The sequence below is a fragment of the Dermochelys coriacea genome, chromosome 18 (genome assembly GCF_009764565.3).
Source record: "Dermochelys coriacea isolate rDerCor1 chromosome 18, rDerCor1.pri.v4, whole genome shotgun sequence".
In the NCBI taxonomy this organism is placed as follows: Eukaryota; Metazoa; Chordata; order Testudines; family Dermochelyidae; genus Dermochelys; species Dermochelys coriacea.
Window position 1 is genome coordinate 2,311,825 of NC_050085.1, and position 12,693 is coordinate 2,324,517.

Below are 12,693 nucleotides of genomic sequence, written 5' to 3' on the forward strand. Positions count from 1 at the left end.
ATTCCAGCCCCTGGGCCCTGCTCAGCATCAACCCGACAGAGCAGCTGCTCTCACCCTCCCCCTTCCTCATGGATTTCACGAGCTCCAGCCACCCCAAGGGGTGGACACCGGCTTTTCTTCCCCTTTCATTCAACTTCCTCTCCAAACCACCAATTTCAGCTCTTACCACTGGGACACTGGGTAAACCGGAGCCAAAGCAGCACTGCCAGAGCCTTCAGTGTCGAACCAGGAGCCAGAGGCGGGTCTCCACCCAGGGCAGGGCAGAAAGGTTGCACCTAGCCGAGCCCCCGCTCCTGCTACTAACCAGCCGAAGGGGGGCTGGCGCCCAGCATGCTTCTAGGCCCAGAAAAGCCCCCGAGTGGAGGTTTGTGGGGGTTTTTTGTAATGTTTATTAAAAACCAGGGGAAAAAAAAGGGGTTTAAAAAGACCTTCCCAGCCCAGCCTCCCTCAGTCTAGAGCCAGGAGTGGCTCCCTAGGTGCTGGGGGACACTTGCAGCCAGCAGCTCTGCAGTAGGGAGGGGAGAACAGAGCTACATCTCTCCCCCTCTTAGGAAAGGAATGATTCTCAGTGGGGCTTGGAGCCCCCCACCCCGCTGCATGCAGGCAGCCTTGGCAGTATTATGGCAGCCTGAGGACAGGTGCCAAGGGAAGCCCCAGGGAGGCCTGTGCAGATGCCCCCCAAGCCAGCATGGGGGTTGCTCTATTGGCATGAGCCAGCTACACTGGCCCCAGTAGCCTGGAGGGACAGCCCCCCCCGCCCAGCACAGGGACGGATGCTCTTGGGGCACTGGGGCCAGCGGTGCCCAGGCCCAGGGAACACAGCAGGCCCTACTCCAATGCATCCCCCTGCCAAGGGGCACGGGGCACTCTTGCCCCCACACAGCCAGCCAGGAGCCTGCTCCCCATTGTGCTGTCCCAGGAGCAGGGCCCCCACCGCCCAGGAGCCATCACCAGTGGGACACGCTGGCTTCTGAGTTAACAGTCTGAGCCACAGGATACGCTGCCACCCTCAGCAGCTTTGGCCGCAGGCTGGGAGCACAAACGGGGGCCCAGGAACTGGCAGCCTGCCCTGGGGGAAAGAGGGGGGAGCCATGCCTGGCACCACAACCACACAACTTTAAGGCAACCGTCCTGTTTGGCATTGAGAGTAGGGGTTGGGTCCAGCATGAACCCCTCAACCTCTCCAGGGGGTGGCAAGTCTGCAGTTCTGGGGGGTGAACAGGGGGTGCCAAAGGGGCTGGAGAGGGGAGTGGTGCTCCTGTAGGTCACACAGCTAGGTGGGTAGAGGGGAATCAGCCCAGCCCTGCCTACTGCCAGCCAGCACCTGGCCATGGGGGCCACTGCCCCTTGAACAGCCCCATCCTGCCCTGCAGCCAGGATCCCCTCTCCCCTGTGCACTGCAGGGCAGTCTGGGACAGCAGGAGGGGAAACTAATGCTACAGAATATGTATAGTCCTCAAACCATAGCCTCCTGCCCCGGCAAAGAGGTGGGATGACAGAGGTATCCAGGCATCAGACCCCAGCTGTGGGATTCAGGGGCCCTTTGTGCTCCGGGCAGCAGGGAGCTCATGGGCCCAGTGTTGTCCCCCAGCTCCTATCCACAGCTACAGCCTGTTCCCAAAGGGCTTCCGTGGGCAGGTGCCTCTGCCCTGCGTGGGTGTGGCCAGGGGGCTGCCCGTGCCATGCACGCGGGCGCCTCTAGGAGTCCTTGAGCATGCTGATGCGGGCGTAGATCTTCAGTGCTGGGCCCAGCTTGATGTTCATGGCGCTCATGAGGTGATCCTCCTTCAGCAGCAGCAGGGCCTGCCCGTCGATCTCCTGGGCACGAAACTCCTCCGCGATCTCCTGGCACCCTGCAGGGAGCCAGTGAGCCCATCAGAGCGGGTGCCAGCCCAGCCTTCCACCACCACCACCCCCTTGGCCAGCTCTGCCCTCTCCAGGGAGCCATCACCACCTCCCTACACCAAGCAGATCTGTGCTAGCTCAGCGCTGGATGGGAGCCTGAGCCAGTGCAGGGAGAGCAGGACTGGCAAGGGGTGCTGTCCCCTCGCAGGCAGCCCCAGTTGTGCTGGAACCGTCTTGGCAGAAGAATAGAACAGAATCTGATCAGGTTACCCAGGCACCATGGCCACACCTAGCTCAGGGGAGCCCTCACTGGGGTCCCCTGGCAGCTATAACTGCAAACAGTGTTTTTGTTCCTGTCCCAATCTCTTGCTGCGAGCTGTTAAATAGCTCCTGTGTCCCACCCCACAGGTGGCTGCAGTGCTCCCAGGCAGGAGCAGGGATGCGCCACAACCCCATGCCTCCCACTGGAAGGGCAGTCAGCACAGGGCTCTGAGGTGCCTCGTTTGTGGTGGGGGGAGGTTGGGAAGACTCCTCCCTCCCAGGGAGGCCCAGACAAACCCTCTGCCTGGGTCACACAGAACAGCAGGTCAGGTCAGGGCATCTCACAGCGAGCAGGGGCTGAAGGATGATGACAGCAGAGGCCAGGAGAAGTCAAGGGGTGCAGGAATGCCCCTGGGGGAACCCCTGCAGGATAGACTGACACCTCAGACAGAGGGGGGGCAGTGGCTGTCTGAGGCCCCAGCATTGGAGGCAGGCACGCAGGGTCAGCACAGGTGAGAGGGAGGGTGGGGTGATTGATGAAGGCCCTCATAGCCTGGCCAGCTGCTCTCAGATTTGGGGGCAGAGTGGTTTGCTCTAGCTGAAACTGCTGCCGAGCTCACTAGCTTCTCTCTGGAAGTCAAAACCTGGTTCCCCATGCTCCTTCCATGCCAACTCCAGCCCATCCCTGGATAGCGCAGAACAGCTGCTGGACTCCACACCAGAGCTAGCTGCATGTCAGCAGTGGGCAAAGCAACACCCCAGACATGCAGGCCTCAAAGATCCCGCAGGCCCTGGCTGACCTAGGGCCCATGTGGCAGGGAGGGGAGCAAGTCCGGGAGGGTCCCTCACCTGGCAAGGAGCGGATGAATTCATAGACATCCTCCACATTCCACTTGGTGGGCTCGCTGGGCAGGAAGTGGTGCCCAATGCCCACAAGGTCCCGCATGTGCATGTCAGGCAGCTCCAGGTCACGCTCGCCCTGCCGCCGGCGTGAGGTGGACGAGCTGGCTGAGAGGGGTGACAGTGGCTCCTCGTAGCTCGAGTTATCGGAGCAGCGGCTGGAATCCTCCTGGCTGCGGTTGAGCTGGAGCGAGGCTGTGACGGAAAGCGGCACCGAGCCCGTGGAGAGGGACACCGGCGTCTGCAGGGGCAGCGGAGAGGTCAGCCTGTGGGGGCCCAGCCCCCCACCGCCCATGCAACACCCACCTCCCCAGTCTCTTCTGCTCTGCAGACGACTGGGAGCCGGACGCCTGGGTCCTATTGCTCCCTGTGGGGAACTAGGGCAGGACTCCTGGGTTCTATTGCTGGCGCTGGAGGGAGTGCAGTCCAGTGGTTAGAGGGCAGGGGTCGGAGCCCAAAGTCCTTAGTTCTAGTCTCAGCTTCAGCAGAAAGTTGATTGTCTGTCCAGAGGTTCTTAGGTTCTGTTCCCACCACACCCACCCCCTCTCAGCACATTACTGCCTCTCCCTCCTGACTGGGCAATGGGGCTAACTGATGGTTAAGATCAACCTTTTACCCCCAATCGGGGAGATTGCAGATTGTATTCCTTACGCCATCCGATCCCAACCCGAATTCCACACCCCTTGATAATCTGAACCTTATTCCCCGATAACCAGAAACTTCTACGCTTAAACTCTACACCTTTTTTTTTAATTTTATCATCTTAATAAAATTGTAACCCCACCTGCCTGCCCTACAGCGGCGACTACCCCTCTCAGCCCTCAGGCGAGCAGGAGGTGCCTGCAGAAGCTCAGCGATTTGCCAAGGGCCAGTGGGTAGCCCAGGTCCTTGACTTCTAGGCTCGTGCACTAGCTGCCTCCTGGGGACCCTGGGGGAGGGAAGGGGGTTAGGAGCACCACCCTGGGGGGAAGACTGCAGCTCACCTGTTTCTTGGTGTCCTTGCTGAGGACAGGTAAGGCTCCCTTGCAGGTGCGGCGGCGCCCGTGTGCGGTCGCCCCCGGTTTCTGGAGCTTGCTGCGGTCAGGGTGGAAGAGCCCCACCCGCTTCGTGCACCCCACGTTGTACCTGACAGGGGACCCAGGAGGGGGGTCAGTGATGGGGTCTCAGATCAGCGGCCTCACAACCCTGCCACGCTCCCCACAGTGGCAGGATGAGTGCAGATGGTGCCTGGGGGAGCCCTGCACTAGGCAGATGCACCAGCCACAGCATGGCCCTGCCAGCACCCCAACCCCCAGAGCCAACATGTTGGAGGGGGGGAAGAGCCCCTGGCCCCCGCATGAGGCAGATGATGCTGAGGGATGGAGTGGGACTCAGGGGCTTTGCCCACGGTGGCGATCACATGCACGAAGGGGTAGGGAATGCTAGATGGCCTTGCCCAGCAGCAGAGCCGGGAGTGCTGCTTGGTAGTGGGGTCAGGCGCCGCTCAGGGGCGGCGGGGGTGTTGGTTGGTTGTCAGGCATCGCTCAGTAGTGGTTACCTCTTGGCACAGGCCATGGAGCAGAAGCGTTTGGACCTCTTGAACTTGTAGGCGAAGTCAACACGGCCGCAGAGCTCGCACTTCAGCTTCGGGGGGTTCCCCTCCTCTTTGGATTCTGGGGACACAGCAGGACACAGGGACCAACAGACACACCTGGCTCTTAGTGATGGCTCGCACAAGCCTGGCATGCAGTGGGGCCTCAGCCACTGCCTGGGCAGAGCAACCCTGCCTCCCCCGGCATAGCCGCCCCCCCTCCCCTCCAGCACAGCCCCATCTGCAGCCCCTGGGCCACAGGCGAGCACCAGCCCAGCACAGCCAATCCTCCTCCACCCATCCCCCCACACACACAAGCACCCACCATAGGCAAGGCCACTTCCCCGCTCCCCCTGGCCAGACAGCCCCCCCAGCAGGCTGCTCCTGGCAGATGCCTTGGTTGCTCTAGGTGAGGGGTGACTGTCCCTGACTGTTCCCTCCTGCTCAAAGGCCAGACAAGGAGATATAGGAGCCCTGCAGACGCTCTGGCTTTCAAATTGCTGTGCTCTCCCATGCCAGACAGGCAGGCCTGCCTGCCTCTGGGCGCCATGGGATCCTGCTTTTGGTGGGTGGGCAAATGAGTGTTATTCCTGGAGCCGCGGGCCTGCGGCAACAGCACATGTGGGTCTGGCCTACACAGGGATCCTGAGATGTTCTTGCATCTTAACCCAGCAGCCCTGAGGAGACTGGAGAACATCTGGGTATTGGGGGCATCTCAGACTTTACGTGTCCCCCCACCACCACTTTACCCACATTAGCAAATGGTTGCTGCACAATCGGCTTGAATGACTCAGCCCTCTTTTCGTTCTGGCCCCCACTGCCAGAAACCAGGCTGCCCCTGAACCTGGAAACCAGGCCAGGGTCCCAGGAAAGGCCCCAGAGGATAGGCTCTGGCCCCAGCCCATAAGCCTACAAGCTGAAGGTTGAGAGCACAGCTACCTCTCAGCTCCCTGCTTATCTGCCCTCCCCCTTTCTGCATTTCCTTTGTTCTCCACCCTCAGCACCCTTTTCTCACCCACAAAGTGTTTTGCAGCCTTCATGGGCCCTCACAGCCCCTGGGAGGGGAGTCAGGATCATCATCCCCTCACTCAAATCTTATGGATGGGGAATCTGAGGCACAAAAGGGGAAAAGTGACTCTCTCATGGTCACCTAGGAGGGTAGTGGCAGAGGCAGAAATAGAACCCTGGTCTCCTGACTCCCAGCTCTAACCATTAGCCTGTGCTCCCACCACCCTATTCCCTGCTGTCGTCTCCTCCCCCTCTTCCCAGTGGGAACAGTGTCAAGGGCTGCCCTGTCTGTGCTAGGGTGAAATGTCCATCCCATAGCATCCCCTTTAATGGGGGCAGTGGGGAGGTTTGACCCTCAGTACCCACATCAGGCAGCCCCCGACCTCAGCTCTTAACGAATGCGATGGCCACTCCCTCCCCTGACTAGTGGCGTGGGAGGATCAGTGGCACGTGGCACAGTTCTCTAACGCCTCTGCTGGCCAGGGCCTACCTTGCAGATAGGGCTCCTCCATTTCAGAGTCAGTGGTGGTTGTATTATCCTGCTGTGGGAGTTTCTCAGCCAAAAGGCCCTGGGCATACTTCTTCTTGAGATTCCCCACGAGCAGTGAAGAGCGCCCCACCTGGAGAGCCGGAGACACAGGGCAAGACAGATTAGAGGGCCGCTCTGCCTGCAACCTCGGGCTGGCTCTCGGCAGGCCTCCAAAAACCCTGCAGCGGGCAGAAAGGAGGGGGCTGCTCCCTGCCCCTCTGGGGAGTTCGGCCTAGAACTCAGCTCCAAAACCACAGACCTTTGCTGGGGGAGTTGGAGGAGAGCTCCCCCAGCTGGTGGCAGTGGTAGGTCTGTTAGCGGCTCTGTGATGCAGCCACTGAAGGGCAACAGCAGTGACCCACCAAGCTAGGCTGTTCTGGTGGGCCAGCTAGGTGGGCAGGGGGATGCAGAGAAAAGCAAGGCTTCTGCTTCAGGCCTAAGCACGCAGCCTTTGCCATGCTCCCTGCTGCACCAGCTGGCTCCAAGCTGAGCTCTTGGCCTGCATGGAGCTGAATTACTCAGGGGCATGCCCTTGTTCACACTGGCGCAGCAGAAGCCCACTTGGGTTTGGAGTGAAACTTTGCATATCAAGGCAAACTGGCATTAGAGGGTGCCAGGTCCAGAGGCTGAAACGATTTGCCCAGCCCCACATATTGGAGAAAGCCGCCCCTCTCCTGTGCCTCTAAGGTGCATTTCTCCTCCACAGAGTGCAGCAATCTTTGCCTCATCCCTGCCTCCCCGCTTCAGCGCCCAGATCACGTGCTCAGTGCAGCCTCCCTCAGTCACACAGCGTACACACACAGGCCCCAGTCCTGCATTACCCATCTGCTGCGAGCAGTCTCATCACAGTTATGCAGGATCGGAGCCTGAGTCGAAGGGCCACATGAACACACAAGCATTAGTGAAATCCACCCTGGGCAGAAAGCCTTGGCACCACCGATATCCTGCAGGTTTAGGAGGGGCATGTATCTCATGCCGGGCCTCTGTGTGGGGGTGAATTTCATCTGCTGCAATTTGCAGAGTCTCACAGCTCAGTCACCGCTCTGTTTATTTTCCCCAGGGCTCTCTCCGCAGGGAGGGCTGGCTCCTCCCCTGCCAGCTCACCCGGGAAGACAGTCGAGGGAGGTTTTGGTTTTGTTCGGTGGAAAGTTGATCTTTTTCCTCTCGCTCTAAAGCGGCTCGATCATTTGCGCTCCAAGTGGAATATTCCCCTTCAGACAGAGACCAGGCTGAGATGAGACTGAGCAAGTTCAGAGTGGCTGGAACTTTACACCCCGCAGCTCTGCTCCTTCCTCAGGAGCGCTTTACACCATGCGCTGCTGGGCCGGTCGCTCCCTATACCGACCCAAGCGCTTCGGCAAAGTGGGGGGAGGGGTCATATAAATAAATTTCTACCCTCAGGCTGAAGCTGACTAGGCTCCAGGCCCCCTGCCCCCAGTTCCTGAGCACTTCTTAGCTCTGCTAGGAAGCCAGACAGGTTAACAATAACTTTATTTACAAGGACTTTTAAATAAATATTGTAATAATAAAACTGGTATCGATGCCCAGAAGTGTCCCCTGCCCCTTTCAAAGGCAGTAACTGCCATTCCATACTGTCACCTACAGTGCACGTGACTCCAAGGGTTTCAAAGCTCATTTGAAAACAGCGACAAGTTCGAATCATAACCCTTTGCTTAGTGCTTTTCAGCCCCGCCTCTCACAGCACTTCCCAAAGTCTCATTATCCCCATGGCTCACATGGGGAAACAGAGGGAGAGCAGTTAAGGCCCCCATTTTCCAAAAGTGGCCTTGGATTTTGGAGGCCTCAGGTGCTCCAGTGGACACACCTAAGGCCTGATTTCCTGAAGCACTGAGCACCCTCTGTGGGCGTGCACCATCCCAGACAAGGCCCAAAGTGTCTAAAACTGGGCACACAAATTCAGAGGCCCCTTCTAAAAAGGAGCCTTACCCAGGATCACCTGTCAGTGGCAGAGTTAGGACTGGAACTCAGGAATCCTGCCCCCCAGTCCTGTGCTCTAACTATTAGACCACCTGGCCCAGAATAGCACCCCACTGTGGGGGCAGGGTCTCACAGCAGAGGTGAGTGCCCCCCTCAGGCCTCATGAGCTGTGGCACGGCAGTGACTGGAGGCCTATGCTCAGCTGGCTCCTGCTCTCATCAGGGAAACGCAGAGCGGGAGCGAGACCTGCGCATGCGCCAAAGCGAGAACACAAAAAGAGAACAGGGTAAAGGGGGGAAAAGAAGAAGGTGCGTACCGGGAACGGCTCTGCCCCCTCCTGGATCACAAACCCTTCGATAACATGCGTCAGGACTTGTGGTTTCACAATGGCCTGTGGTGGTTTATTCTCACCATTCTGGGGGGCAGTGCCAGCAACAGTAGAGGCAGAGTTTCCGTTCCCTGATGTCATACCGGGGCTGCTGGGGTCGTTCTGCACATGAACACGGTCCTGTCCCGGCTCTGCAGGGGGGAGATGAGATTGAGCTGCAGGGGTGGGGCTTGCAGAGAGACACACAAATACACCCGCAAATGGTGACACACAGCGAAGTGTGCTCACTGCCACAGAGCAGAACGCAGCCAGCTCGAGCAGTGACAGCATACACACGGAGTGCTACAAGCACTTGCACACATGGATAGGAGTGGCAGGGTGGGCCAGGCCTCCCATCCCCTTGCTCTCCCCAGGTGGGGTGGGCATGTGGCAAGGCGGTTGATCTTAGCCTGTGCGGGATCTGCCCCTCTGTTCCATTCAAGCCTCTGCACTGTTCAGTGGGGCAGCCATTACCATACAGCTGACTCCCCGGCTGTCCCCCAGGGCAGGATGAATGGGCCCAGCGCAGCAAGTCACATGGCACTCTCCCCCCAGCCAGCCGGCACACACAGGCTGGATTGTATGCAGCTGAATGCTCTCCAAGAGCCCCCATGCGCAGAGTCAATGGACAGAGCACACTCCCCTCCAGCTGGGACTCTCCCAGGCACAATGAACAGAGGGGAGCACCAGGAGGTCTGTAGGCAGCTGACTCCACTGTGCCCAGATGATCTGGAATCAATCTCTACAGGGGATCACTACAATACACCAGATCCTGTGCACAGCCTGCCCCGCCCCGCCCCCCCCCCCCAAACTCTATCACTCCTGGCACTTAAACCAGGGTAGGCAAGCAATGAAGCATGGGGACCCCATCCCCCATGGAACCCTACGGACCATCCTTCTCTGACCTTCTAGGGCCTAAACAGACACTAGAGCCCTACCCCCAGTGCCAGGCAGCAGGCCTCTCCAGCCCCTCACCTCTGCCAGCCTCCTCATCTGACACTCTGCTACGGGAGGGCTCAGCTGGCCAGGGCAGGGTGCTGGAAGCAGGACCAGCTGGGATGGGGGTGAGAGCCTCTGGGTGCTCCGAGGATGCTCCCGCATACAATCTGGTGCGAAGGGGATCCCTGCCAAGTAGTGGAGTGATTCCCCCTTTGCTGCAGCCCCTGGACGCTGTCCTAAGTGCCCCCTGTTCCCCCAGCACAGGAGGGTCTCTGAGGGGCAGGGCTGGGCCAGCAGCACGGAGAACACAGAGATACTGGATTGATCCAGACTGCAAAGCTGTCCTGGGCTACTGTAGGTTATGCTGGGGCCAGCCCTGATGCTAAGGTAAGGAGAGCGGTATAAGAATCTGTAGAGAACAGGAAGGGCTGCCTAGCCGTTAGCAGAGCCTCAGCCCTGGCTGCCCCACACAAGGAGGAGCCATTAGAGCGCAGGGCCCACAAACTGGCTACGGAGCCTTTGGCTGATAGAGAATGCATCCGAGTCAAGCCCCGGCTGGCAGCGGGGGAACGTGCCAGTGCCCCCTGTTCACCGTGGCTGCTCTCTGGCCCCACGTAAACCAAAGTCTGGCAGGTCTCAGTCTAGTCCCATGTGGGCAGCTGTCCAATAATCAGGGACCACTAGCACCCCCTCCTCAGCAGTCTCAGCCACAGCACGGGGGGGGGGGGGAAGGGGCCCATAAGGCCAGACACAGCAGAACAGGCACACTGTGGATCCGGGGCCCATGATGTCCAAGCCCCTCCCTCCCCCACAACAGCATCGCCTCTGGGTCAGGGCTGAAACATAAAGAGGCCACATGCGTGGGATGCCTGTCCCACCACCAGACCATTTAACAGAGGTTGCCAAGCTAGAGCTAGCACTCAGCATTCGTGCCCCTGAGGCGCTGCTCCGGCCACCTGGGCAGGAGCTAGGCTGTGAGAACAGTGCTAGCAGGGCACAGCCAGGGGATTTATGGCATCGGTGTAGAGCAGGGCCCTGGAAGCACTCGCCTCTGTCTTAACAGCAGGGAGCCTTTCCCATGGCAAAGCTGTGTCACCCCCCAAGTTACCACGGCGCCTCTTCTCAGTATGACTGTGCAAAGTAAAGTCCCAGGCAGAGCCAGGGCTGAGAGCACGGCAAGGCAGCTTTGTGAGCATGCAGTGTCAGCACGTATCAAAGTACTATTCACTGAAGGAAACCTGCTTTGGACTACGCTACCCAGAATCCCTCACAGGAAGCACAGTGTGGACTCAGAGCAGCAGCCTGGTGATTTGCTTGCTGCAAACCTTGTGCTTGCAGTGGGTCCGGGTCCTAACCCCTACATGTCCGGAGAACAGCACAGGCCAGGGCAGGCCTGGTTCCCAGGAGAGCTGAGCCCCATGGATGTGTGCCAACCCCTGCAAAGGAGCCTCTCTTGCCCCCATCAGGGACATCAGTGCACCTTACATCCATGGCAGGGGGAACCGCTGCCCCATCCGGTACTCCCAGCCCACGCACCCTTTCCCTCCCCAGAGGGTGGCGTTTTCTTCTCCCTCCCTCCACCTCCGCCCCTGCCTTCCCAGCAAACATCAGTGCATCAGTCATTAAACATTAAACAAATGCAGTGGGAAGGGGCCCAGTGTGGCTGGGAGCAGGAGGTTCCCAGAACCGGCATGCGCTGGCTGGGCCCAGCCCCTGCTAGAGTCTCATTTGCTCCTCTTAGAACAATGTGGCTAGGCTAAGGCAGGGCAAGCAGGCTGCGGTTTAACTTACCGCCCTGGGGAAGGGGTGGAATCGGGCTGCCATGGCTGCTGGGCATGGCTGTGGGCTGAGTGCTGGGTTCAGACTGTGGGCACATGTGCAGTTAGTGTAGTGCACAGACTGTGCAAATGAGGGGAGCAGATGGGAGTGGGGTGGGGGCAGCAGGAGGCAGGGGCTGAGAAACCTAGAAAAATAGGGCTGGAAGGGGCCACTAAAGATCATCTAGTTAGCCCCCTCCCCCCCCAGGACAGGACCAAGAAAACACCACCTGTACAGAGTCTGCAATTAGAGAACCCCACATCTCTGCCCAATGGCTGGAATTGAGAGTCCTCCCCCTACTGCCCCCCATCCCCTGCAGCTGCAGCCCCAGCCCCATTCCCCTGTCAGGCTGGCCCTGCAACCCCCCACTCCACATTACAGTGCAATGGGCAGGACGAGGCACTCAGGGTGATGAGATGAGACCGGCGCAGGAGCCCAGACAGACCCAAGGCTCTGAAGAGGAGCCTGAGCACAGGCTGGGACCCTCTGTACTCCCTATAGCTCAGCCACAACCGGGTGGAGGAGACACACAAGGAGGATCATAGAATCATAGAATCATAGAATATCAGGGTTGGAAGGGACCCCAGAAGGTCATCTAGTCCAACCCCCTGCTCAAAGCAGGACCAAGTCCCAGTTAAATCATCCCAGCCAGGGCTTTGTCAAGCCTGACCTTAAAAACCTCTAAGGAAGGAGATTCTACCACCTCCCTAGGTAACGCATTCCAGTGTTTCACCACCTCTTAGTGAAAAAGTTTTTCCTAATATCCAATCTAAACCTCCCCCATTGCAACTTGAGACCATTACTCCTCGTTCTGTCATCTGCTACCATTGAGAACAGTCTAGAGCCATCCTCTTTGAAACCCCCTTTCAGGTAGTTGAAAGCAGCTATCAAATCCCCCCTCATTCTTCTCTTCTGCAGACTAAACAATCCCAGCTCCCTCAGCCTCTCCTCATAAGTCATGTGCTCTAGACCCCTAATCATTTTCGTTGCCCTTCGTTGTACTCTTTCCAATTTATCCACATCCTTCCTGTAGTGTGGGGCCCAAACTGGACACAGTACTCCAGATGAGGCCTCACCAGTGTCGAATAGAGGGGAACGATCACGTCCCTCGATCTGCTCGCTATGCCCCTACTTATACAACCCAAAATGCCATTGGCCTTCTTGGCAACAAGGGCACACTGCTGACTCATATCCAGCTTCTCGTCCACTGTCACCCCTAGGTCCTTTTCCGCAGAACTGCTGCCGAGCCATTCGGTCCCTAGTCTGTAGCGGTGCATTGGATTCTTCCATCCTAAGTGCAGGACCCTGCATTTATCCTTATTGAACCTCATTAGATTTCTTTGGCCCAATCCTCCAATTTGTCTAGGTCCTTCTGTATCCTATCCCTCCCCTCCAGCGTATCTACCACTCCTCCCAGTTTAGTATCATCCGCAAATTTGCTGAGAGTGCAATCCACACCATCCTCCAGATCATTTATGAAGATATTGAACAAAACGGGCCCCAGGACCGACCCCTGGG

General features: G+C 58.6%; 1 protein-coding gene across 7 annotated transcripts in view; it reads right to left on the minus strand.

The window, feature by feature from the left end:
• Positions 1–365: 365 nt before the first annotated feature.
• Positions 366–12,693, minus strand: part of PHC2 (polyhomeotic homolog 2) — a 141,679-nt gene continuing 129,351 nt past the window's right edge. For 6 of the 7 annotated variants that reach the window (XM_038376925.2, XM_038376923.2, XM_043500098.1 and 3 more), the window contains 6 exons: positions 8,368–8,570; positions 6,075–6,204; positions 4,544–4,658; positions 3,990–4,131; positions 2,956–3,247; positions 366–1,853 (listed from right to left, as the gene is read on the minus strand). In XM_038376925.2, coding sequence (XP_038232853.1) covers positions 1,699–1,853; positions 2,956–3,247; positions 3,990–4,131; positions 4,544–4,658; positions 6,075–6,204; positions 8,368–8,570 — 1,037 coding nt within the window. In that variant the 3' untranslated portion in view covers positions 366–1,698. Of the gene's footprint in view, positions 1,854–2,955; positions 3,248–3,989; positions 4,132–4,543; positions 4,659–6,074; positions 6,205–8,367; positions 8,571–10,406; positions 10,530–12,693 lie in introns of those variants that run through there. The other variant, XM_043500100.1, reaches the window with a different exon arrangement.